This window comes from Gadus morhua, chromosome 22, assembly GCF_902167405.1.
Source record: "Gadus morhua chromosome 22, gadMor3.0, whole genome shotgun sequence".
Lineage (NCBI taxonomy): Eukaryota > Metazoa > Chordata > Actinopteri > Gadiformes > Gadidae > Gadus > Gadus morhua.
This window is the reverse complement of record NC_044069.1, coordinates 3,896,874-3,921,184: the sequence shown is the minus strand read 5'-3', so window position 1 is coordinate 3,921,184 and position 24,311 is coordinate 3,896,874. Positions and strand designations below refer to the sequence as shown.

Below are 24,311 nucleotides of genomic sequence, written 5' to 3'. Positions count from 1 at the left end.
TTGCTCGTGTCAAACACGCCCATGCACCGGCCAAACGCGCCCACTGCTCGTTCTATGGTGGCCATCGTGGGGGAAAGCAATAAACAGCGCCACAGCGCTCCATTCACTTTGTATAGAATGCAAACAAACTTAATAAAAACGTCATAAAACATGCCTTTCACAAATACACGTTACGATCGGCAACCCCGATCGTCTGCGGCTGGGAATTTATAGGAGACGCTCCAAACAGGGTTGCGGGTCAACGGTTTTTATTCGTTCACCTCACATGCAAGAAAGGTCAAACAAAAGACAACTTCCTCTTATGGGGTAAAAAGGGTCCGTCTTTGGCTCTTGTCTGGCTGCGTGGACGGCGCTCAGTCCTGGGGGGAAGCGTATTGGCGTTAGTACGGGGTATGGCGAGTGGATAGTGCCATAGGTTTGGCACTATCCACTCGCCATAGTACGGGTTGGTGCGTTCTCCCCCTACTGCGTCTCTCCGACTTGGCTGTCTCTCCCGTCTGGTGCGCGCTCGGTCCTTAAGAGGCCTCTGCCGTCTCCCTCCCCCAGGTGATCCCGATGTCCGTGATTGCCCGGGTGCGCTTGATGCGCCGCCGCGCTGAACGGCACATACCTCCCTCGGACTACCTGTCCGCGGAGCTGGCATGTTTCGACCCCCCCTGTTGGATCGGGGTTGCCACACTGTGTTTAAAGCCACGACTCTTGTCTGTCTATACGAGCCGTTTGTGTTAAAAAACAATCCACCCATTGACATCTTAAATGTCCACGTTCTGTCTCAGTGATAAAAACGCGACTGGTTGAGACCATGGACCATGGTTTAGACTAGGGGTGTGTTCAAAATATCGATACGGGGATACATCGTCGCGGGCCTCTTTACGATGCGTGTATCGATACGGAGGCGTCAGTATCGATACTTCACGTGCAACAAATCCCTACCGCTAATCAAATTCATGAAACTGCATGACATTTGCTCCTTGCTATGCGCATTTCGGCCACAAGGCGGTAGCGCTGTAGAATTAGGCGGCAGCGCTGCTGACAATAGAATAAGTGAACTAACATGGAGGAAGGCAGTAGGGAAAAAATATTTTCGCCCCCAGTAAAGTTGAAAGCTCGCGTTTGGGAGCATTTTGGATTCCACAAAAATGAAAAAAAAGAGCTGGACATGACACACGCCGTCTGCAAACACTGCGGGCAAAAAGTGAAGTACTCTGGCAACACAACAAACCTCCATCTGCACATGACGAGGCATCACGTTGGCATCTCGGAAACCCCGGTAAATGCTACAGCCACAGGGACACAAGCTAGTTTGACGGCGGGGTTGCAAGCTAAATTCCCCTACAACTTCACCAAAGGCGAAGAAAATCACCGACGCTCTTGTGTCATACATATGTAAGGACTTGCGTCCGTACAGCTCGGTTGAGAATGAAGGCTTCCGGGCGCTAATCGCTGAATGTGAACCTCGCTACACTATTCCGACTCGTCGCTTCATCACTGAAACCGCTGTGCCTCGCCTGTATGATGAGGTAAAACGACACGTTATCGATTCCATTTCAAAAGCAAGCAGAGTAGCCATTACGTGTGACGGGTGGACGTCGAGGGCAACCCAGTCTTATGTTACGCTGACATGTCACTTCATTTCTGAAAATTGGGAAATGCTTTCCTACGTTCTGCAAACCAGAGTGCTGTTCGGGAGCCACAGCGGCCATAATGTGGGCGAGTTGCTGCTCGAAGTCTTTGAGGAGTGGGGCCTTACAGCTAAAGAGCCAGTGTTGGTTACTGACAACGCCTCAAATATGGTCATTGCAGCAGAGCATGCCAAACTGCTTCATGTACGATGCTTCGCGCATACATTGAATTTGGCTGCCCAACGTGCCCTTAAGACCACAGCAGTTGGGAGGCTGTTAGGAAAGATTCGCCACATAGTGACGTTTTTCAGGAAGAGTGCGCTGGCCAGCCAGGTCTTACAGGAAAAACAAAAGCTCCTCAACCTTCCCAAGCACAAACTCATGAATGACGTCCCAACCAGGTGGAACAGTGCGTTCGACATGGTCGAGCGCTTCCTGGAGCAGCAGCCCGCTATCTGTGCCACATTGCTGTCAGCTGAAGTGCGCAAGAATGCCAAGGAGCTGTGGACTATGTCAGATACCGACCTCACCAATGCCGAAGATGTAGCTAAAACCCTGCGGCCTCTCAAAGTGGCAACACTCGTGATGTCAGAAGAAAAAACACCCACCGTCTCAATAATTGCCCCGTTACAGGCACAGCTGTGTCAGGGCAGTGCTGAGCAACCTGATGACTCTGGGATCGTTAAAGAAGTCAAAAGAGCACTGGCACAAGACCTGGGGAAGAGGTATTCCAACAAATCCTTCCTTCAGATGGCTTCAGCTCTGGACCCCCGCTTCAAAGCACTGCCCTTCCTCACAGAGGGTGGAAGAGATGACATCTTTGCAGCAGTGGGACGAGAGGCAGCTGAATTATCAGAGGTTCGTCTTTTCTTTTTACATAATAATAATAATAATAATGACAATAAAAATAATTATAAAATTAAATAATAATAACATTTATAATACTAATAACACTATAATTACTTCATTATGATTAAGTATAATGACAATTATCTTAACAGTGACAAGATTTTTTTTTTTTTTCTGCTGCTTTTGAAATGGAGTATACTGTTTAACTACTATCACTACTGCTAACACACCAATCTATTGAAATACAGTATTGACAAAAGTGATATAGATCCAAACCACATCTTAGTAATGTTTGTTGAATGTTTATTTTGTATTTCAGAGAAAGGCTACTAAGGAGGAGGGTGACCAGCCTGCTGCTGAAGGAGAGCATGAAGAGCATGAAGGAGAGCATGAAGGTCAAACACAACCTCCACCCTGTAAAAAGAGCTGTGCTCTGTCTGATTTATTTGGAGAGACATTCTCAACAGAGTTAGAACAGGCTAGTCAACCCAGTCCCATCACACAGGCAATGATTGAGGTAAACGCATACAGAGCCACTGAACCATTAGAGCTTTCAGCTGACCCACTGAATTGGTGGAGAAAACACGAAGGTGTGTTTCCACTTCTGTCCAATCTGGCTAGAAACACTCTCTGTGTGCCTGGAACAAGCGTAGCAGCAGAGCGAATATTCTCAACTGCTGGTGACATAGTTACAGCTGAGAGAAGTGTTATCAAACCAGCCCATGTAGACCAGCTTTTGTTTTTGAACAAAAACCTGAAAATGTACCAGAGGAAGTAGGTGGGTATTAATATGTGGAGTACGGCCTTGTTCTTGTGAAGGCTATGTTTTCTGTCTTTAAGTTTTATGTTTCTCAAAACTTGAAAGATGTTTTGCACTACAGTTTTGTTACAGCCATGTTTCAAGTCAACAATTTTCAAAGGCAGCTGTATTTTTACACAACAGCCCTGTTTTTTAAGTTCATGTTTTAAGTTTATCACAAGCAATTGTTAAGGCTAGGTTTTAAGTTTACTTTTACCAAAGGCAGCTTTATTTTGTACTTCATGCTTGTTACAATCAATCTCTTTTTGCACTATGGCTATGTTTTAAGTTTGCTTATTTCAAATGCAGCTTTAATTTGTACCACAGGCCTGTTAAGGCCATTTTAAGCCGTGCAAGGTTTAATGTTTTAAAATGTTTTACTTGTATCAAGCAATCTCTTTTCACACTACGGCCTTGTAAAGGCTATGTTTTAAGTTTACTTATTTTTAAAGGCAGCTTTATTTCTGCACCACTTCCTTGTGAATGTGTTTACATGCACTACTAGAGAGTACTTGTTGGTCTACTACAAAATAAAAAAAAACTATTTGGTTACATGTCTGTTTCTTTGTACAGCGTCTACTTGGTTCCTGTGCCTGCCTGCATACTTTGACCCATCATCCAGTTGATGGTATAATTTGAAAGCAGAGTCTCTGTAGAATCCACATGAGGTGACAAATATTTTATGATGTACTGTCAAGGAGTTACAGGCAAAAATGTTGTGTTATAAGCCTAAAATATCGGGATACGTATCGTATACGTACGTATCGCATGTATCGCGATACATATCGTATCGCGACCCCTGTATCGGGATGCGTATCGTATCGCGAGGTGGTTGGCGATACCCACCCCTAGTTTAGACCTGCTGCAAACGGTACCGACCCCGAAGTCCCTACCCATGAATCGACCTCTGCCCCATACCCAAATACCTCTACTACACATAGGGGTCTCAAAGTTTTCCTCCAATTTGATCATGTAGGCTACTGATCCTGGTGGCTCTCTTCTTATCCACCGTTTCCTTGGGATCACAGCTTTTTCTTAGGTTTACAAACCGTTTTAACATTTGAATAACTTTTATTGAGTGTGCAGCTTAACACACAACAGCTTTTAGGAATGTTGTGACTGGATCCTGATCGTCGTAGGCCCTATAGCGCTTCAGCCCAGGTAAGCCCGTGCATTAAGGCGGCCTTGCCTGCGTTGTGTCTAACTCAGACGATGGGGGACTGCATGGCGTTGGCACTGGACATTTATTGTTTCTGTCAAGTGTTTAAGACAAAAAAAAAAAAAAAGTTGATAATCCGTTGTTAATCCCATCAACAAACGCATAACACAAAGGAATTGTAGGCCTACATGGAATTGAACGTCGCAGTGCAGGACGCAACATGGCGAGGGCTAACGCAGATACAGTTAGAAAGCAAGCATGTTAACCTGCTCACTAAAAAAAAAAAAAAAAAAAAAAAATACACAAAATAATATGAAGCAGTCCAACTGCTAAAAAGCCACACAAACACAATACCTGTCTAAACACTTAAAATGCACCACATTGTAAACATTCATCTTGCACTACACAAAGTAGCCTACGTACTGCTCTTGGTCTGATCCAAAGTAATCTGATGAGAGCCGAGAAAACGAGTACAGGGAATTTACATTTGGATGATTAAAAATACATAAATATTTAATCTAATTCCAGATTATTTGGTAAAAATACATTTAGGAATACAAAAAAAAGGTCCTCCCTTGGGGGGTGATATGATCATGAGCAGTTCTAACTGGAGAGAAAGTGAAAACCCCGACCTGCTTTTCATGTTAGAGAAGGTGCAGTCACATTATACAAGGACGTTGAAAGATGGTGCGATCTACGAGAGAGACGCAGAGAAAAAATCCTTACAAGGCTTTTGTCGGGAAAGAAATATAAAGATCTTTTTTTGCGTGTTCAGCAAAATAAAGAATTTGTTGGCGTTTTTGCACTTGTATATAGTTAATCGCGTTTGTAGCCTACACTCATGAACTTATTCTTGCATGCGGTTGTCTTCATTCATAAAAAAATTGTAACATTCAGGAGTATGCAAATTATTCTAAAGAGGTCTAAACTCCGTGCGCAGCCCCGCCTTCTCCAGCGAACCAAAAAAAGCACATGCCGTGACGAACGGGGGATTTTTAATCAAAAACTCAACTTCACTATCGCACCAACGTGAACCCACTCGTGAACCGCTTGCCGTCAAGTTTATTGTTCAATGGGAAAGAAGGGTCACATGGACTAAACGTCATCCAGCTCAGGTTGCGTAGCCGTGCGTGTGCGCATGTCGGCCAATTAGCATCTGTACCGTGGCATGAGCACACCTCTCCGAAGTGTGCACTGCACGGGTCACGGATTTGAACTGTACCAGTTGGCATGCTCAAACTAGCCAAACAATCTAGACTTGAGCACGGTACAGGTGTGAAGCGGACTTGAGCACGGTACAGGTGTGAAGTGGACTTGACCACGTTGATTTAGGAGCTAGTGTGAGTGCGCCCTAAATCAAATCTATCACAAATACAGCGATCTATTGATTTACAATTCTTACAGGTTAATGGTTGTTATCAAAATAAAGTTAAGCATGAATGTTATTTAATTCAGCAAATATAGCATCTTTAGTTAGCTGAAGTCTAACTGAAGGATTTATAATCCTGTTGGTAAGGATTATAAATGAACTGCGATCCACTCCATCCTGGTTTAGGAAGCCTTTTCATGATTTAACTTTGAACCTAAACAGCAAGGAAGCACGAGTCAGGATTAAACATTGAACACATTATCACTGTGACGATGTACTGTTAACATATGACTGCTAATGTTAATCTATTAGTGTAGTGAAGTACTGTTAAAATATTACTGTGATGAAGTTCTTTTAAAATAGTTAATTACCATTGCTGTGATAAAGTAGAATGCAAATAAATATAACTGTCAACATATGAGTCTGAATAAGTATTGTAAAGTGGTAAAGTACTGACTGTGGTCAGAGGTTGGGCCTCAGGAGCCGGATTCTGCCCCTCAGTGTTCTCAGAGCTGGTGTCAGAACCTGGGACGTATCAGAATGGGAGGAGGTGAAGTTAGTCATGAGCTAGATGTATCTAGATCTATAGAGCTGTATAGTCCAGTGAGCTAGATGTATCTAGATCTATAGACTTGTATAGTCCAGTGAGCTAGATGTATCTAGATCTATAGAGCTGTATAGTCCAGTGAGCTAGATGATTCTAGATCTATAGAGCTGTATAGTCCAGTGAGCTAGATGTATCTAGATCTACAGAGCTGTATAGTCCAGTGAGCTAGATGTATCTAGATCTACAGAGCTGTATAGTCCAGTGAGCTATCTAGATCTATAGAGCTGTATAGTCCAGTGATCTAGATGTATCTAGATCTATAGAGCTGTATAGTCCAGTGAGCTAGATGTATCTAGATCTATAGAGCTGTATAGTTCAGTGAGCTAGATGTATCTAGATCTAAAGAGCTGTATAGTCCTGTGAGCTAGATGTATCTAGATCTATAGAGCTGTATAGTCCAGTGAGCTAGATGTATCTAGATCTATAGAGCTGTATAGTCCAGTGAGCTAGACAAGTCACCAAGGGCTCTGTGTTGGTAGTGGTGTTATTCATTAGAACAGAACTTCAACGAAAACAAATTTTAATCACTGGTTTGTGACGCTTGTCTGAATCTAAGGATCAAGAGAATTATTAGCGTTGTAACAGTGGTGAATATCCTCATGTTATACTTTTTTGTCCTTAATGCCACACCGTCACTGTGGACATTGGAGGAGGTTCATCATTCAGAGGTGGAGAGGTTCTATTTCATGTAGGCTACGCCGTCTAGGCTTCGCCTTATGGGCTTGTCCCGTGCGCGCGCCTGCGCGCGCTGAAAATTCAAACTACATTTCCCACGGTATCATGTCTATATAACGCGGTGTATACCGTCGCTCATCCTCCCTTTTCTTTCAGCACTTGTGCTTATCAGCGAGAAATTGAGAACTACTATTAAGAAGATGAGAACTTCATCACGGATCTCCCAAGCCGGTGGCAGCGGCTCGGGCGAGGCCGCGGACAAACGGCCCTTTTCAGGGCCACCTGAGAGCGCTCCTAGAGCTAGGTCCTTTTCAGGACTCCTATGCGCCTCCTGTCCCGCCTCCCTGGCACCGGGTGACGGGCACTTGGCGTGCTTTTGGTGCCTCGGCGCCGACCACGCCGCGGCTGCTATGGCGGCCCCCGTCTCCTGTGTCGCCTGCCGGGAGCTGCCTGAAGAGGGGATCCTCTCCTGGCATCTTTTCTTTTCCCCTGCGGTGGAAATGGCTGACGCCATCGACCTGTTCGGACCTGACGTCGACGATGGCATCATCGACGCCTCCCTGGACGACGTCTTCGGCGACTCGGCGTCCGGTTTTTCCCGCTCTCGGGTTACAACCGCCACCGTCATACAACACGAGGGTCCGCGCCGGATGACCGATCTCTTCCGGGAGATCATGGGTGAGGCGGCGGCCATCAAAGGGATTCCCACACCGGCCCCGCCTCTCGCCCCGGTATCTGACGATATGCGGGGCGAGTGCTTTCGCACCCCATCTTTTTCCCGGCGGGTTACCCAGTGCCCCTTGTTCCCGCCTTTGCAGCACTTGTTTATTGCTGCCGGTGAGGACCCTTCGACCCTGAAGGCTCCGGTAAGATCCTACACGGATTTCACCAACGTGGAGGGGTGGGCCGATACTCAGGCGAGGGGGATCCCTCGCCTGGAGCCTCCCCTGGCAGCGCTTCTCTGTCCGGGCGCCGGGTGGCTCCTTAACGAAAAGCCGCTGCCCCCCGACCGCCTCCAGAAGCAGATTGTCGGCCTAACGGACAGGGTGTTCGTTTGTGCCTCTCAATCCGCGGCGGCGGTCAACAACATCGCCCTGCTCTCCTCTGCCATGGTCTCCTTGTCGGCTGACAGGGAGGCCTACGGCCCGGAGGAAGCCGCGAGATGGCTGGCGGTTTCCCGCTTTTCCAGCGCCATCCTCCAGCTATGCCAGCCGATAGCCGTTTCGGCCGGCCAGCATATGGCGTGGGCTACCATGATTCAAAGGGTCATATGGCTCTCCCACACTACGGTGCCGGAACGAGAGCGGGCCAGCCTCGTCCAGGGTCCACTAGCACCGGATGGCCTATTTGGTCCCAGGTTCTCCGAGGTGCTTGCGCACCAGCAGTCAGTCCGTGAGAATCGTTCCCGGTTCGGGACGATTCTCACGGGCTCCTCCCGCCAGCAGGCTGAGAGGAAGCGGGGTCTAGGCCGGTCCCAGCGTTCCATGGGGCCGCCTCCGACTCCAGCCCCGGTGCAGCAGCCGCCGCGCACGGGGAGAGCAGCAGCGCCACGGACTGGGAAGTTCCGGACGCTTGCTCCTACTTTTTCTTTCCCTATTAAAGAAAAGAGTAAAGACCGTTCGGCCGAACGGCAGTACATGGTACCTAAAGAGCGATATTCCCCAGGCCACCTGCGTCCTACGCTTGTGGTGCGCTCCTCCATGTTGCCTCTTTCCCCCTCTCAGCCCGGTGGCTGTAGGGTGGCGGTCGGACAGCGTGTTCACATGGCCTCTGGTTCACCTGCTTCTAAGAAGCGGCGTCCCTTGGAGCCTCGTGGACGGATCAGAGACTCGTTGCACGAGCCCGTGGATACGGCCGCTTGTACCGGTCTCCTGGTTCCCCACATTATAGGTGAGGAGATGGGTCCGCGCGCTGTGGCTACAGCCTGCGGACAGCGCATGCGCACAGGTGCTGCTGCCGGACGGCTCGCTCCCTGTTCAGCGGGCACGAGCGCGACGTCTAGACAGCTCGTTGTTTTTACAGCTGCTAGTTCTGGTACGTCTCCTACGCTCGCTGAGCCTCCTCCCTTTCGTGGGAAGCCCCCCTTGGTTCACACGCAGTGTGGAGGCGGTCGGGGCAGAGGAATACGGGTTATTCCTGGACGGTCTTCCTCAGCTGTCGGCTCGCCCTCTCTCCAACCGCTATGCATGTTGGCAAGAGCGGTGCGTTCTGCCATCGTGGTTGGACACCACGTTGAGATGGGGCCATCCCATACAGTTCAAGCGTCGTCCCCCACCCTTTATGGGGTTGGTGGAGACCACGCTACGGGACCCGGCTGCGAGCACGGCTCTGGCAGCAGAGGTGGCACGTCTCTTGGTAAAGGGGGCCATCACTGTCGTTCCCCCCCACGAGTCTCACCTAGGTTTTTATTCCCGCTACTTCCTGGTTTCCAAGAAGTCAGGGGAAATGGATCGCGTGTTCAACAGATTCGTTGCCACGAGGAAGTTCAGAATGCTCACGGTCGGAGCATTGTTCCGGTGTGTGAGAGAGGGCGATTGGTTCACATCCCTGGATCTCAAGGATGCTTACTTCCACGTCCCTGTTCGGCAGGCGCACAGGAAGTTTCTCCGCTTTGCCTTTATGGGGATGGCGTACGAGTACCAGTGTCTGCCGTTCGGCTATTCCCTGGCTCCGCGCACCTTCTCGAAGTGTGTGGAGACGGCGTTGGAACCGCTCAGACGTCAGGGAAAGAGGATTCTCTTCTACCTAGACGATCTGCTTATTCTGAGCAACTCAGAAGAGACCGCGAGAAGGGACACCATGTTGGTGATAAACCATCTCTCCTTCCTGGGTTTTGCCATCAACTGGGAGAAGAGCTCCCCGCTCCCCAGCCGGCAGACAGTCTACTTGGGGCTTTGCCTAGACTCAGCCACCATGACTGCGATGCTTTCGCCTCCTCGGCGAGACGCCATCCTGTCGGCGCTCTCCCGTTTTCACGTTCGCAGAAACGTGACCGCACTGTCCACCATGCGCCTGTTGGGGCTGATGGCAGCTGCCCACCCCGTGGTCCCCCTGGGTCTGCTTTTTATGCGACTCCAGCGGTGGTTTGCTCGCCAACGGTTGGACCCCAGGCGACACAAGCTCAGGGTGCTCCTCGTCCCCCGTTCGGTGTCGCCAGACCTGGAATATTGGAAAGGACCCTCCGCCCTTCTCAAGGGTGTTCCCCTGGGCAGGGTGGCGTCCTACGTAGTGGTCTTCACGGACGCCTCGTTGACGGGTTGGGGAGGAACGTGCCTCTCTCACTCGGTCGGAGACGAGTGGCGCACGCCCCCTACAGCACACATAAATGTGTTGGAGCTCGACGCTGTGAGGAAAGTGCTGTTGCATTTCTTTCACCTGGTGCGCGGCCGCCACGTTCTGATCAGGACAGACAGCGTGTCGGCGGCGGCGTACATCAACAGACAAGGGGGAGTCCGCTCCCCTGCTCTCCACCGAAAGGCGGTCGAGCTCTGGCTTTGGGCTCATCAGTATCTCCGCAGTCTGAGAGCCCTGCATATCGCGGGCGCCCAGAACTTTGGGGCGGACCTCATGTCTCGAGGCGGTCCCCGCCGAGACGAGTGGCGGTTACATCCCGACATTGTCAGACTGATCTGGCAGAGGTTCGGGACAGCGCAGGTGGACCTCTTCGCGTCCCGGGAGAACACGCACTGCAGGTGGTGGTTCTCCCTCAGCCCTCGGGATCTTCCCCCGTTGGGGGTAGATGCGTTGGCACACACACCTTGGCCGCGGGCTCTCTTGTATGCGTTTCCCCCGCTCCAGCTGATCCTTCCTCTTCTGGAACGGGTCAGACAGGAGAGACTGTCCCTGATATTAGTGGCCCCGGAGAACCGTTCAGCTCTGTGGTTTCCAGAGCTGGCCGCGCTCTCGCGGTCGGCGCCTTGGCCAGTACCATTCAGGCCGGATGCGCTTTCACAGGCCCACGGGACGGTGCACCACCCGCCCGATGTCTCGGGACGGCTGTTGGTTTGGCTCCTGAGAGGTTGATCCTGCAGGGCAAAGGTTTGCCTGAGACCGTTATCAACACTATTCAGAGTGCTCGTGCGCCTTCTACTTCCCTCTATGCGGCGAAGTGGTGCGCCTTCTCTAATTGGTGTGAGACGAACCACGCTGTCCCATCTCAATGCGAGGTGGGAAGCGTGCTTTTGTTTCTGCAAAACTTATTGGAAAAAGGTTTGGCCTTCTCCACTATCAAGGTCTATGCGGCAGCCGTTTCGGCTGGCCATGCAGGCTGTGATGGTGGACCGATCTTCAGCCATCCACTGGTCAAGAGATTCTTGCGTGGGGCTAGACGGGTTAGGCCTGTTTCACGCGTGCTTACACCACGCTGGGATCTCCCCACCGTGTTGCGCGGATTGTCCAGGGATCCTTTCGAGCCTCTCTCTCAGGCCACTTTAGATGCCCTGTCATTAAGACGGCGCTCTTGTTGGCCTTGGTTTCTGCCAAGTGGGCCTGTCAGCCCGAGTTGCTTGTTGCTAAACGAGGACAGCTCCTTCGCGTTGCTCAGACCTAATCCTGCGTTCCTCCCGAAGAACATTAATAGTTATTTTCGGTCGAGGGATATTGTGCTTAAGGCTTTTCACCCCCCGCCTCATTCTAGTGAGGCGGAGGCGGAATTGCATCTCCTGTGCCCGGTTCGGGCGTTGGCTATGTACGTGAATCGCTCGGCAGCGTTCCGCTCCACACAACAGTTGTTTGTGTGTTATAGCGACGCTAGCAGGGGCCGCGCTCTCTCTAAGCAGCGGTTTTCTCGCTGGGTATGTGAGGGTGTTTGCTTAGCCTACTCTCGGCAGGGCTTGGCGCCACCGTTGGGCGTTAAAGCTCACTCCACACGGAGCGTGGCCGCTTCAACGGCTCTACTCAAGGGCGTTTCGGTGGAAGACATCTGCGCGGCTGCGTCTTGGTCTACCCCTGGCCCCTTTGTCCGTTTTTACATGTTAGACATGTCCAGGGGCTCACTCTGCAACTCTGTGCTGGAGTCCGGGACCCCTTTTACGGCTTAAGAATATAGACATGTTCTTTAAAGCAGCGTGGTTGGATTTCCTCTCGCCGGCTGGCGAGTTGGACTTGACTACCAGTCTTACTCTCCCACCTTTTTTCAAATGAAAAACAGGCTAGGGGTTTTTTCTATTGGCCCGCAAATTGTCTGGTGGTTTTGTTTACCAGTGAGGCACTCCCGCCGTTTTCTTCAAATAAGAAACGGCCGAGAGAGACCCCTTATTGGAGAGCCGGATTCCGTAGCTCCACCCCCGGTGGTAGCAGACCTAATGGAAACCGTGTTGCTCTGGTTTTTTCTTTTCCTTTTCATGGGTTCCGTGAAGCACGGATTAGAGCCTTTGCAGACTCACTTTTTTCTCCCTTGATCATTGCCTTGCTTGATCTAGGAGGAATTCGTTTTTTATTAAGCTGTTGTGTTTTACACTTCCTTGGCTTTTTGAGTGTGCTCTGGTGACCTAAGTCGTTTTGACTGGGGTCCAGCAGGAGTACATTGATCGGGCTCCGCTCGCAGCTTCACCTTAGCCCATAAGGTGAAGCCTAGACGGCGTATCCTACATGAAATAGAACGATAGTTGTAGGTGTAGCCGTATAGTTTCCCACCTGCTGTACCCTCCAAATGCTGAAAGAAAAGCGTGGAGGATGAGCGACGGTATACAACGCGTTATATAGACACGATACCGTGGGAAATGTGGCCGGTGCCCACGCTGATAGGTGCATAGTTTGAATTTTCAGCAGACTGGACAAGCCCCATCATAGAACTAGAGTTATAATAACATAACTATCGTTTACCACAGCCAACACCCAACATGTGACCCAGGCAGCTAATCAGGTTGCCCAGGCCTGTCTCCAAACCAGTCAGATGAGTCCCCTTAATCACCCGGCAGCCATCTTGGTTCTACACGCTAGCGGGTGGGGAACTGAATGAGGAATTATACATTATATTATTTGATCTGCTAAGAGCAGTGGCGATTCTGGGGGGTGGCCTGGGGTGGCCAGGGCCACCCCTGAAAGCTCATTGGCCACCCCTGTGGCCACCCCAGATCTGATAGGTAGTTGGTCAAGTTCGTCAACACAAGAAATAAGAGAAATGCTGTCAATCAATGATGACAGCTGATCAACTGATTTAGGGTCAGTTTTACATTTTTAACTAACACAGTAATGGCCGCACTGAGGCTGTGAGAGCTGATTTCTGCTCGGCGGACATTTAGCTATGCAGGTCAGGAGACCCATGAGATTAGCGCGCTGCACATGCTGCTGGTCCGTGAAACAGGAGGACGACGACGGTCACAGTGACAACGTGAACAATATAAAAATGATAAAGACGCTGAAATCTGTCGTTGAGAGGTATGGTAATTTAATGTTTAGTTATATCGTAGTTCCCTCTGAATGTGTAGGAAAACTTTATCCAGCACTAAGTAGCAGCTAAAAGACGAACTACACTGCACTAGCTAGCTTAGCAGCCTGCAAACAAAGTTAAGCATGTAACGTTAGTGTTTTGGATACCGCCATGAAATATGAAAAGAAAGATGTTTTCTGGACTGAAGACTGATGGTGCTTTTTGCAGATGTGTGTGTTCAATAGAGCTAATGTTATATTTTTGGCCAACCAGTGTGTGAAACATAGTGACAGTCTAGATTTAAGTAGCTATAACACAAGAACAAGCTGTGACTTATTTGTTGCATTCAAATGCCACAAATGCTTGAGATGCAATATGTGTTAATTGTGTTATTAAAAGTGAGTTGTAAGAGTGGTAGTTATGTAAAAAGAAACCTTTGTAGATCCTATAAATAGACATAATTAGGCACATTGTTGACACCTCCTTTCTTTTTGACATTTTAATGGAGTCAAAGGTGTTATTTAAGGGGTTACAAGTTATATTTGGTCTGGTGGCATTGCATTGGACTTAAGTCTTGTCTTGTGGTCTTATGGCCTATGTGAAAGCATTTTGTAGCAGGAGAATGAGCAAAAGCAAGAACTAGCTACCTCTATTGCACTTTGTTACTATTATTAGAATCCTCTATTGTTCATGAGAGTTTGAAGGTTTACATAACATTACTTTATAGTATATACTTTGGAGTTAAGATTTGTTTGGTTTATGTTACAATTGTTTATGTATATTTATCAAGTTAATTTGTGATTCTAAGGCTTAACTGTTTGATTTAAATAAACGTCATAATTTATGCTGAATCAAAGCCAACGTTTATACCTTCATCAGGGCCCTGGACATGAAAACTGTCTGGGTTGAAAACCCACTTTTTGCACATTTTCATACATCACAAGGCATCCTAGAATAACATTATTCAGTCATCAGGCCATCATCTGTGTCACCTGTATTGTTACCCATGTTTGCTTTACTAATTTAGGTGCCATCTTGTGGTTAAATAAAAACACACCAAAGCAAAGAACAAACCAAAAAAAAATCTAATTCCAGTATCTCCAACAAATTATATCTAAGCTAAATAATAACATAAACTAAGCATGTAAAGAACAAATATTTCTGTTTTTTTCCTTACAAGCTTAATTTATCCTTTGCTTACAGATACACTTTTTAATAAGGTCTATCTTAAAGCATTTTGGTTTGTTCTGTTGCCTGGATTGCTGTGTTTTATGTAACCACAAGATGGCGCCTCAATTAGTAAAGAAAACACAGGTAACAATACAGGTGACACAGATGATGAGCTGATTAATGTTATTATATAGGATGAGTTAATGCCACAACATCTCATTGGAGGAGGTTCATCATTCAGAGGTGGAGAGGTTTCTACTACCAGACCACCAGTGTGTGAAGACAACCAATCAGATCGTAGGAAGGGGACAGGAAGTAGGAGCAGGTGGAGGTCAGGTCTCCGTCCTCCCGGAGAGTTTGATCCACTCACCGTTCCTCTTCTTGTACAGAAGGACTCCAACAACAGCAGCAGCAGTGAGGAGGAGAACAACGAACCCAATGATGATGGGGATGGTGAGGCCACTCTGATCCTCTGAAGGTACATCAAACAAATAAAATCAGTCGTGTAATAATATATGTTGGACAGAGACCCTTCCCCATCCATCCAGCCATCATTGAACCACATGTCAACGTCATGTGATGCTACACACACGACTAACACAACGTCAGTGTAACTATTCCTCTAGAATCTGTTCTGGAGCTCAGGGTCACTCAGGGACTGATCTGAGCCTAGCCCAATTCATAGAACTCATTTACCCACAATCCACCCTGTTCTGCTGCAGTGAGCTACTCCTGAGAGCTGTGTGTTTACCCAGTAGCTTCAGCAGTGTCCAGGTACACCTGGCAGTGGTTGTGATGAGGTCAGGTGGAGGTGGTGAGACATGTGTTCCCCCCCTCCATCCCCTCCAACACCAGTCTTACCCCAGTTGGTCCTGATGAGGGCGGGGTCCAGGGGGGTGGAGATCTCCTCGATGCCTTTCAGCTGGACCACACACTCGTACCTCCCCCAGTCCTCCTGTGGGACGGCCGTGAGGTTCAGGTCCACGCTGACCTGGAAGGTCCCGTCGTGGTTGGGGAGGACCTCCCCGGGGTCCACCTGCTCATGGAGCTCCTGGCCGTCTCTCCTCCAGAACACCACCACCCTGTCAGGGTAGAAGCCTGTAGCATGGCACACCACTGGGGAGGAGGGGCTCCTCTGGAGCAGAGACACCCGCGGACGCTCTGGAGAGAGAGAGGGGGGGGGGGGGGGGGGAGAGAGCAGGGGGGGGAGAGAGGGAGAGAGAGAGAGAGAGAGAGGGAGAGAGGGGAGAGAGAGAGAGAGAGAGAGAGAGGGAGAGAGAGAGAGAGAGAGAGGGGAGAGGTAGGGAGAGGGGGGGGATAGAGATAAGGGATAGAGAGAGGGGGTAGGAGAGAGACAGAGCGAGAGAGAGAGAGGGGGGGAGACAAAGAGAGAGACAGAGAGAGAGGGGGGGGAGAGAGGGAGAGAGAGAGAGAGAGAGAGAGAGGGGGTGATAGAGATAAGGGAGATAGAGACACACAGAGGGAGCGGGGGAAGAGAGAGAGAGAGGGGGGAGAGAGAGAGAGAGGGGGAGAGAGAGAGAGAGAGAGGGGGGAGAGAGAGTGAGAGGGGGGGGAGAGAGAGAGGGGGGGAGAGAGAGAGAGAGGGGGGGGGGGAGAGAGAGAGAGAGGAGAGAGGGAGAGACAGAGAGAGGTTAGAGAGAGAGACAGAGAGAGAGAGAGAGACAGAGAGAGAGGTTAGAGAGAGACAGAGAGAGAGAGAGAGAGAGAGAGAGAGAGAGAGAGAGAGAGAGAGAGAGAGAGAGAGAGAGAGAGAGAGAGGGGAGAAAGAGAGAGGGGGCGAGAGAGAGAGAGAGAGAGAGGGAGACAGAGACAGAGAGAGATTATTTCATAATGTAAACACGTGTTCTTGTCATGTAATATATTCTATATTTCATTTTCTTCCATAAGGGGCTGAGTTGCGTCCCCCTTCAGGGTTGAGTCTCGTCTGCTTAATTCAGGACATTAGGACTTAGTTCATATATTGTGCTCAGAGAGAGGGGGGGGAGAGAGAGGGGTGGGGAGGAGGGGGAGAGAGAGAGAGAGGGAGAGAGGGGGGGAGGGAGAGGGGAGGGGAGAGGGAGCGAGAGGGGGGAGAGAGAGAGGGGGGAGAGAGGGGGGGGAGACGAGAGAGAGAGAGTGGGGGAGTGAGAGAGATCGGGGTAGAGGGAGAGAGAGCGAGGGGGGGAGAGGGAGAGAGAGAGGGGGGGGGGGGGGAGAGAGAGAACAGACTCAGAGACGCCCACCAGGTCATGTGACTCTACCTGTTCTCTGCAGAGTGCTCTTCCCAAAGGCCAGGCTCATTTTCAGCCAATCAACACAATGATTGGTGAGGAAGTACTTATTGAATTGTAATCGAGCTTTATCCTCATTCCATCTCTGTTTGGTGCTGACAGCCTGAGGTACTGGAGCGACCCAGGTCATGGTCTTCAGGTCCAACGCTATGAAGTCCTCTCCATCATAACCGAACTGGAGATAACCATCAGTAGAATCATCCTCATCATCCCACTCACAGCCAAGGGTCCTTTGAACAATGTGGGGACCTGAGAGAGAGAGAGAGAGAGAGAGAGAGAGAGAGAGAGAGAGAGAGAGAGAGAGAGAGAGAGAGAGAGAGAGAGAGAGAGAGAAATGGAAGGAGGGAAAAGAGAAAGGGTGACATCATTAACATTAAAATACACACAGACACATCAAAACACAAACCATATGAACATTATCATTATAACAATATTAATAAATAGATGACAAAATAAGACCAGCCAGAGCTCTACACCACTCTACAGCCCCTACACTACCCTACACCACCCTTCACCGCCCTACACCACCCTAACACATCTTACATCCCCACCCCCTACACCACCCTACACCTCGTACACCACCCTCAACCCCTTCATCTGACCAGCAGACGAGCGGAGCTAATACCGCTAGCCCGCTAGCTATCTTTGTTGTTTTATTACATCTAAGTTTATAATGGCAGGAGTTAAGGAAGTGTGTGTGTGTGTGTGTGGGGGAGGAGCCCTAGCAATGGCTCATGTGCCCCCTTCCTTCTCCTTTTGTTTCGTATATTTTAATTGACTACTTACGGGCGCCACCAGAGGGCGCCCACAACGCATTTGCCGCCCTAGGCGATCGCCTAGGTCGCCCATGCCGAGCGCTGGCCCTGACTGCGGGGGCATTTAAGAATATTAGTAGCCGTTACCTGCATTAACTATATGTCCTGTTACTTTATCTGTGAATTTAATTGTATTTGTATTTTAGAGTTCGACATTTTTCCATGTTAACTACAAACTTTTAGAATAATTTTCATTGATTCATGAGATTAAACATATTTAGCAGTAGATAATACTGTGATCCAATAATTGATTTAATGTCGGGATTCTGGCCACTCAAGATCACACACAACAGGCTTTGGTCTCTTCTTAAAGGCACCCAGTGCAACTTTCGAGGCTTAAAAATAAACATTCAATTTCTAGTCTTTTTTACGCGTAGTAAGTTTCAATAACTCCATACCATTACATACCGACATTCAAGCAGCAAAGATGAGACGTCGTTATGTGGTGAGAACTGATAGAAAATCGATAACAACAACAATGCCGCCATTTTCTTTATTTAAAAAAAAAAAAAATTTAATAAATAAAGCAGGCTTCCAGTCAATGGAAAAATGGCTTCTCCCCACCGGCGATTGTTGTTGTTTACGATTTTCTATCCGTTCTCACCACACAGCGACGTCTCATCTTTGCTCCTTGAATGTCGAGATGTAATGGTATGGAGTTATTGAAACTTACTACGTGTAAAAAAGACTAGAAATTGAATGTTTATTTTTCATTGAATGTTTACATAAAGTTGCACTGGGTGCCTTTAAATTTCTATGCAAACACTGAGTACTACTACACTGAGTACTGCTACATTGAGTACTACTACACTGTGTACTGCTACACTGAGTACTACTACACTGAGTACTGCTACACTGAGTACTACTACACTGAGTACTGCTACATTGAGTACTACTACACTGTGTACTGCTACACTGAGTACTACTACACTGTGTACTGCCACACTGACTACCTTTATTAGCATTTGTGCACGGACACGTGCATGCGTGTGTGAGTGTGTGTGTGTTTTTAGGAACAGGGTTCGATTTCGGGGGGGTTTGGGGAGGTCTGACCCCTCAAATGGGTTTTGGACCCCCCAAATAGGGACTAAAACGAAAGTTTCGGGGGTACTGAAATACTAACGGGAAGTAGTATTTCTCAATCTGTGCTCATCATGAAAGTAATAATCTAGTGTCATACGATTTCAAACGCCCCTTCAGTGGACTGTACCATTTCTGTGCCTTCAGCATCTTTTGACTTTTGTTTACTTGACATCACTCGACTATTGCTCCATTACGAAACACCGGCGGCACTGGCAGCGATGCAGGTTATGCGTGTTCGTCGCTACCAATAGAGCTGCGAGGAGAGCTACGGTATCAAGGTGAAGGTTCCTAATGAGTTGTGAAAAAATGCAAGTCAACTAGTTTTGTAGCCCATGAACAAACAAATTAGATTGAGTCACTTGATGTTTGTCATTTATTTCCTCTGTGGTATTAGGCCAAAATAATGTATTGCCTTATCGTTATTAGATGTAGTGATATAATGTACGTTAGGGGAGTAGGCAAATTGATTTCAACGCCAGGAGGAGGGGCATTATGTCAATGCATAACATAGCGTTTATGTTCTGCAATCGTCTCTGTTAAATAGCCTTGATCGCCACTGTGGGTGTACGTTCGAAGTAGGCCCATGATGTATGGATATTGTAACGTCGCCCAACGAAATCAACCCCCTTACCCGAGGGTCGAGAAAAGTTCAGTGTTCACTCGTTGTCAGTGACGTCAGTTAGCCTGCTGCCCGCATTCAGCTCGCCGCTGCCCCAACCTGCAGGTCACGTGAATGAGCAATCGAGAAAAATCCTCCCATTATGCTTTCTGTATTAAGTTGGTGTTGTTTGTTGTTTCCCTAAGATATCTGTTAGCATGTGTTTCTTTCTTCAGAATTAGCTACCTGGCTTAGGCCTTTTATACAATTTCAGAAGAATGTAGGCCACACACCGTAAGTGTGTAATGATGAAGGTATGAATATAGAGGCAGGGCTTTCTAATGACGCCATCGCCCCCCCCAATGGGAATGCTGACCCCCCCCCCCCCCCCCCCCCCCGAAGCTGGGGGGGTAATTGGAACACTGTTGGGGAGCATGGTGAAACTTTATTCTGGGTTTAAATGATGAATATCTAAATGTGAAAGGTCAGACATCAGATATAAACTTACTTCCTGTCTGGTTAAAGCGCTTCTTCAGATCCAACATCTTCGCCTTGAGTCTCTCCTGGGCCCCCAGAGCCATTACAGACATCATCTCTAGTTCACCTGGATGGTCTCTGTTTAACTCTTCCGTCCAGGCCTGTTTCAGCACTATTCCCTGGATGCTGCGGTCATAGTACCCAAACTGAACTCCATCCACCATCGCAACAGCAACAAACTCTGGGAAGGTTGGGAGTCCAGTTGATGACGTGGCGAAATACTGCAAAGAGTGAATCACTGTAGACGGACAGACAGACAGACTGACAGGTTAATACAGTTCATCACTGCAGACAGACAGACAGACAGGCAGGTTAAGACTTCACATTACTGTAGAAAGACAGACAGACAGACAGAGAGACAGAGAGGTTACTACTGTCCATCACTGTAGACAGACAGACATGTTACTACTGTTCATCCCTCTAGACAGAAAGGCCCATGGCCCCTCCCCCTGCTCTATGGCTCCCCCTGTACTATGGCCCCGCCCCCTGTCTCATGGCTCCGCCCCCTGGCCGTCCAGGTAATGTAGGAACCTTTTTGATCTTATTGACATCCAAACATCTCACTGTAGCCCACAGCGCTGGCTGTCCAGACCTTCAACCACAACACAACCTGCTGCCTCTTAATCATTACTGCTGACCAGAATAATAAACAATTATTTAAATAACTATTACAATGTTTTTATAATTATAAGTATATTGGTGAATTTCTGTATTTGATGCAGACATTTTAACTATCTTCACATTGCTATCATCTGCATGAATCTGAATGATAATAATTAGAGCTGTCAAGCGATTAAAATATTTAATCTTGATTAATCGCATTAATATCATAGTTAACTCACGATTAATCGCGATTAATCGCAAATTATTTTTCTATGCTAAATATCCCTTGATCTTTTTGTCCCATAATTCTTCTCATTTTAATTCTCTTATCAACATGGTGAAGTGCATCGGCTTGCCTTGTGCAAATGATTTTTTATTGATAACAACATGGCATATACTGATCAAAGCAGGACGATACAAAAAAAGAGCCTATATTGCAATTAAACGACTGCTTTGAACAAATGTCATTTGAACATAGCAGTCAGGCTACTGCTTCTTTGTTTTGAGCCAAAGAAATATTTATTTTTATTTTTTAAGAAAATAATTGCGTTAATCGCGGGATAAAAAATGTAACGCCGTTAAAATTGGTTTGCGTTAACGCGTTTAACTGACAGCTCTAATAATAATTAATAATATAATATAATTATTATATTTCATAATAATATATTGACATCAATGATAATAATTATATAAGTGTGTGTCTGCGTGTGTATATGCGTTTGTGCGCGTGCGTGATGATTCTCCAAGAACGTTGAAAGGTTAATAATAAGATATCTGAGTGTTAATATAAAATAAAGGTATCATTCCTTTCGCGGTGTGTTAGCGCTTGTGGGGGGCGGAGTGCTAATAAGCGGCCAGAGTGAGGTTTGGAAATATTCACGCTGTGGAGCTGGATAGAGAACACCTGGGAACGGGGTGAGGTACAGCTCAGAGTTCACTTGCGTCCCAGCATTTTGCATTCAACCATTTGCATTCATTCTTGGCAGGAAACACAGGCCTTTATCTTCATCTAGATAGAAAATCGTCTCAGCAGTGGAAGAGTTCAAGGCTCATTTAAACTGTTTCTCTTGGACCACACTGGAAGAATAACAGCCTGATTTCAACCTTGATTTTCCACTGAGTCAGGACCAGTTGATGCCAAGTAAAATAGAGCGGGAAACGCTGGACTGTTGGCCATGTTTTCTTGTAGGTCAGCTAGGGCTCAATAATCAATCCTTCCCTCTCCACACACACACAGACAAACAGACTAAACAACAGAGGCCAGAGTTCATTAGGGAGCAAAAAAGCTCTGAGGAAAACCAACACAGCATGCTAACATAACGCATGTATATGACTATGAAAATGCGATTTTTACGTATATGAAATGACACTTTTACATTGTTATAAGACACTAGAAAGACACATTTGTGTGTGTGCTGCGGGTAATTTTGGCTGCTCTAACACCTGAATTTCTCTTTAGGGAGCACTAATAAAGTGTTATCTTGTGCACACACAAACGCATGCCGATATAAATCCACACAACGCACTAACCTACATCTCAGAGTGGCCGGGTGTGGCTAGCACAGAGTGTGAACTTTCAATCTCAAGTGTCCATGTCCCACATCCACACCTCATTGTTACCCCTGACGGCGAGAGACAAGATAGGCACCTATATATTATTACTTTTTATACACAAAACAGAGACGAAGCAAGACAAGTCTAAACGCGAAAATAAAATTAAGGGTTAGGAAAAGGGTTAGGAAATAAAGTTACCAAAGCGGCTAAAATAAAAGAAAAAAGCGAAAAGATGCCACTAAGTATTTGGCAACACTGCCAAAGATGACACACTTTCTTATGGCTACTGTTGGGGATACAGACAGGAACAACAACGTCCAAAGCGTTGAACATGCCGCTACAGCAGCAGCAGTAGCTAGCTGTGAAGTGGTGCTGGGTGAAGACCTGTGAGAAGACGTCAATAAGTAGGACTGTTAGAAGCATGTGATGTGGAGAACAATCCATCTTTTCCCGCTCATAGACTCTCTCTCTCTCTCCCTCTCTCTATCTCTCTCTCTCTCGTACAAAGGCTTGTTTGTAGAATGTTTGAAATGTCAATCTCAAGTGCAATGCCAATTGCAACCTCAATCACACATACAAAGTAAATTACTCATCATGGCAATATTTGCTAAGTATATGACTGTTTGTGATGTTTCGCTAAATATATCACTGTTTGTGGGGGTTCACCCTAACTACTTATCTTGCTGGTTATATTGATATTGATTTGATCTTAATAATAAACAGTGCTGGTTTGTCTGGCATTTTGGCAAAGACAGGTGTTATCTGAAACCTTATTCTCTTTCTAGTTCCATCGTGACTATTAGTTTGTGGACTGCTACACTTTGTGCGTTCTCCACTCTCCATCTTTATTTTGGAGTAAAAAAGTGTACATAGCATTGGCTTGGGCCCCCAATTTGCTAAATCTGCCACTGTGAATACCTGCCTGTAAAGGGTGCAGCAAGATGAGGAAGTAAAAAAACTGTGTTTAAGACCTTTAATGCTATTAGGCCATCAACAGCTGCAGTCATGTTGAACATTTTCCGTCAATTTCCTCAGAACATATTAAACCACACTGAGAAACAGCCAACAATACAAAAAACAGTGGTAAAAATCAAAGTATCTAACAAAATACTGATGTAGGCCTACGTGTAGTCCTGTTTACTTAGACTGCTCATTCATTTTCTACACAAAACACAAAAAATAGTTAAAAACTAAATAATTATTTTTAAAACCCATTACATGAGTCATTGTTGTAGGCTTTAAAATTAAAAACTGTCTCTGACATTGCTTATATAATGTGTGTGTGTGTGTGTGTGTGTGTGTGTGTGTGTGCGTGTGTGTGTGTGTGTGTGTGTGTGGTGTGCATGTCTGTGTGTGCCACCTTGCCTTGGCCCCTTTCTGAATTGCAGCCTGTAAAGGGTTTAGCAAGATATGAAGGAAGAAACACAAGAAGAACCCAACCCAACAAGATGACTCATTGACGAGAAATGAAGGAAGAAAATAACCCTGTCTATTAGAGAACCACACAACAGTACAAACGTGATATATATTTTTTTTCTCTGTTCTGTTTTAAAGATCGAATGAGGTGGGCCCCATACATATCGTCGCCTTGGGCCCCCAATTTGTTAAATCCGCCACTGCTTAACGTACACGGATTCTCTCCTAACTGTAGTTTAATGTTTGGTTCTGATAATAGATTGTACATTTGGGAACGACATCATCAAACCAGTGCACTGGTTTCGTTCTCACAGTTCGAATCCAGAATAAATGTTCTTACATTAGTTTAAATACTCACAGTAAAAGCTGAATCATGTTGTGGATTAATTTAACTCATTAGAGAGGATAGGCCTACTCAAATGCTTTTCAACCAAATTAGGGAATCTAAGCATCGTCTCTTCAGGGACCTTGAACCAAACATTTTGGAAGGATAGTTTTGAAAAGTAAAAACTTTACTCAGTCTTACCTGAGGACACACCGTGACCAAAGACCAAAAGCAGCAGCCCTATCAGCGCCTTCATATCGATGTATTCAGAAGAACAGCTCGAGGAAATTATCCGCAGAGACGCGACTCTGAGTCCAGCATCAGACGCACTGACCAGGAAACATGCGGACTTCAAAGAGGAGAACTTCAAAGTGAAACTAACTCTTACCCACACACACACACACACACACACACACACACACACACACACACACACACACACACACACACACACACACACACACACACA

The 24,311-nt window shown here is 47.1% G+C and overlaps 1 protein-coding gene and 1 pseudogene across 1 annotated transcript; one reads left to right on the top strand and one right to left on the bottom strand.

Annotated features, from left to right (window-relative positions):
- Nucleotides 1-1,348: 1,348 nt before the first annotated feature.
- On the top strand, nucleotides 1,349-4,115 carry LOC115535432 (zinc finger BED domain-containing protein 1-like). Its single transcript, XM_030346631.1, has 2 exons — nucleotides 1,349-2,480; nucleotides 2,791-4,115. Exons 1-2 carry the CDS (start codon nucleotides 1,650-1,652, stop codon nucleotides 3,247-3,249), a joined length of 1,290 nt encoding a protein of 429 aa, XP_030202491.1. The 5' UTR covers nucleotides 1,349-1,649; the 3' UTR covers nucleotides 3,250-4,115.
- A 1,844-nt stretch (nucleotides 4,116-5,959) lies between these two features.
- LOC115535461 (major histocompatibility complex class I-related gene protein-like) overlaps nucleotides 5,960-24,311 on the bottom strand; it is a 28,163-nt pseudogene continuing 9,811 nt past the window's right edge.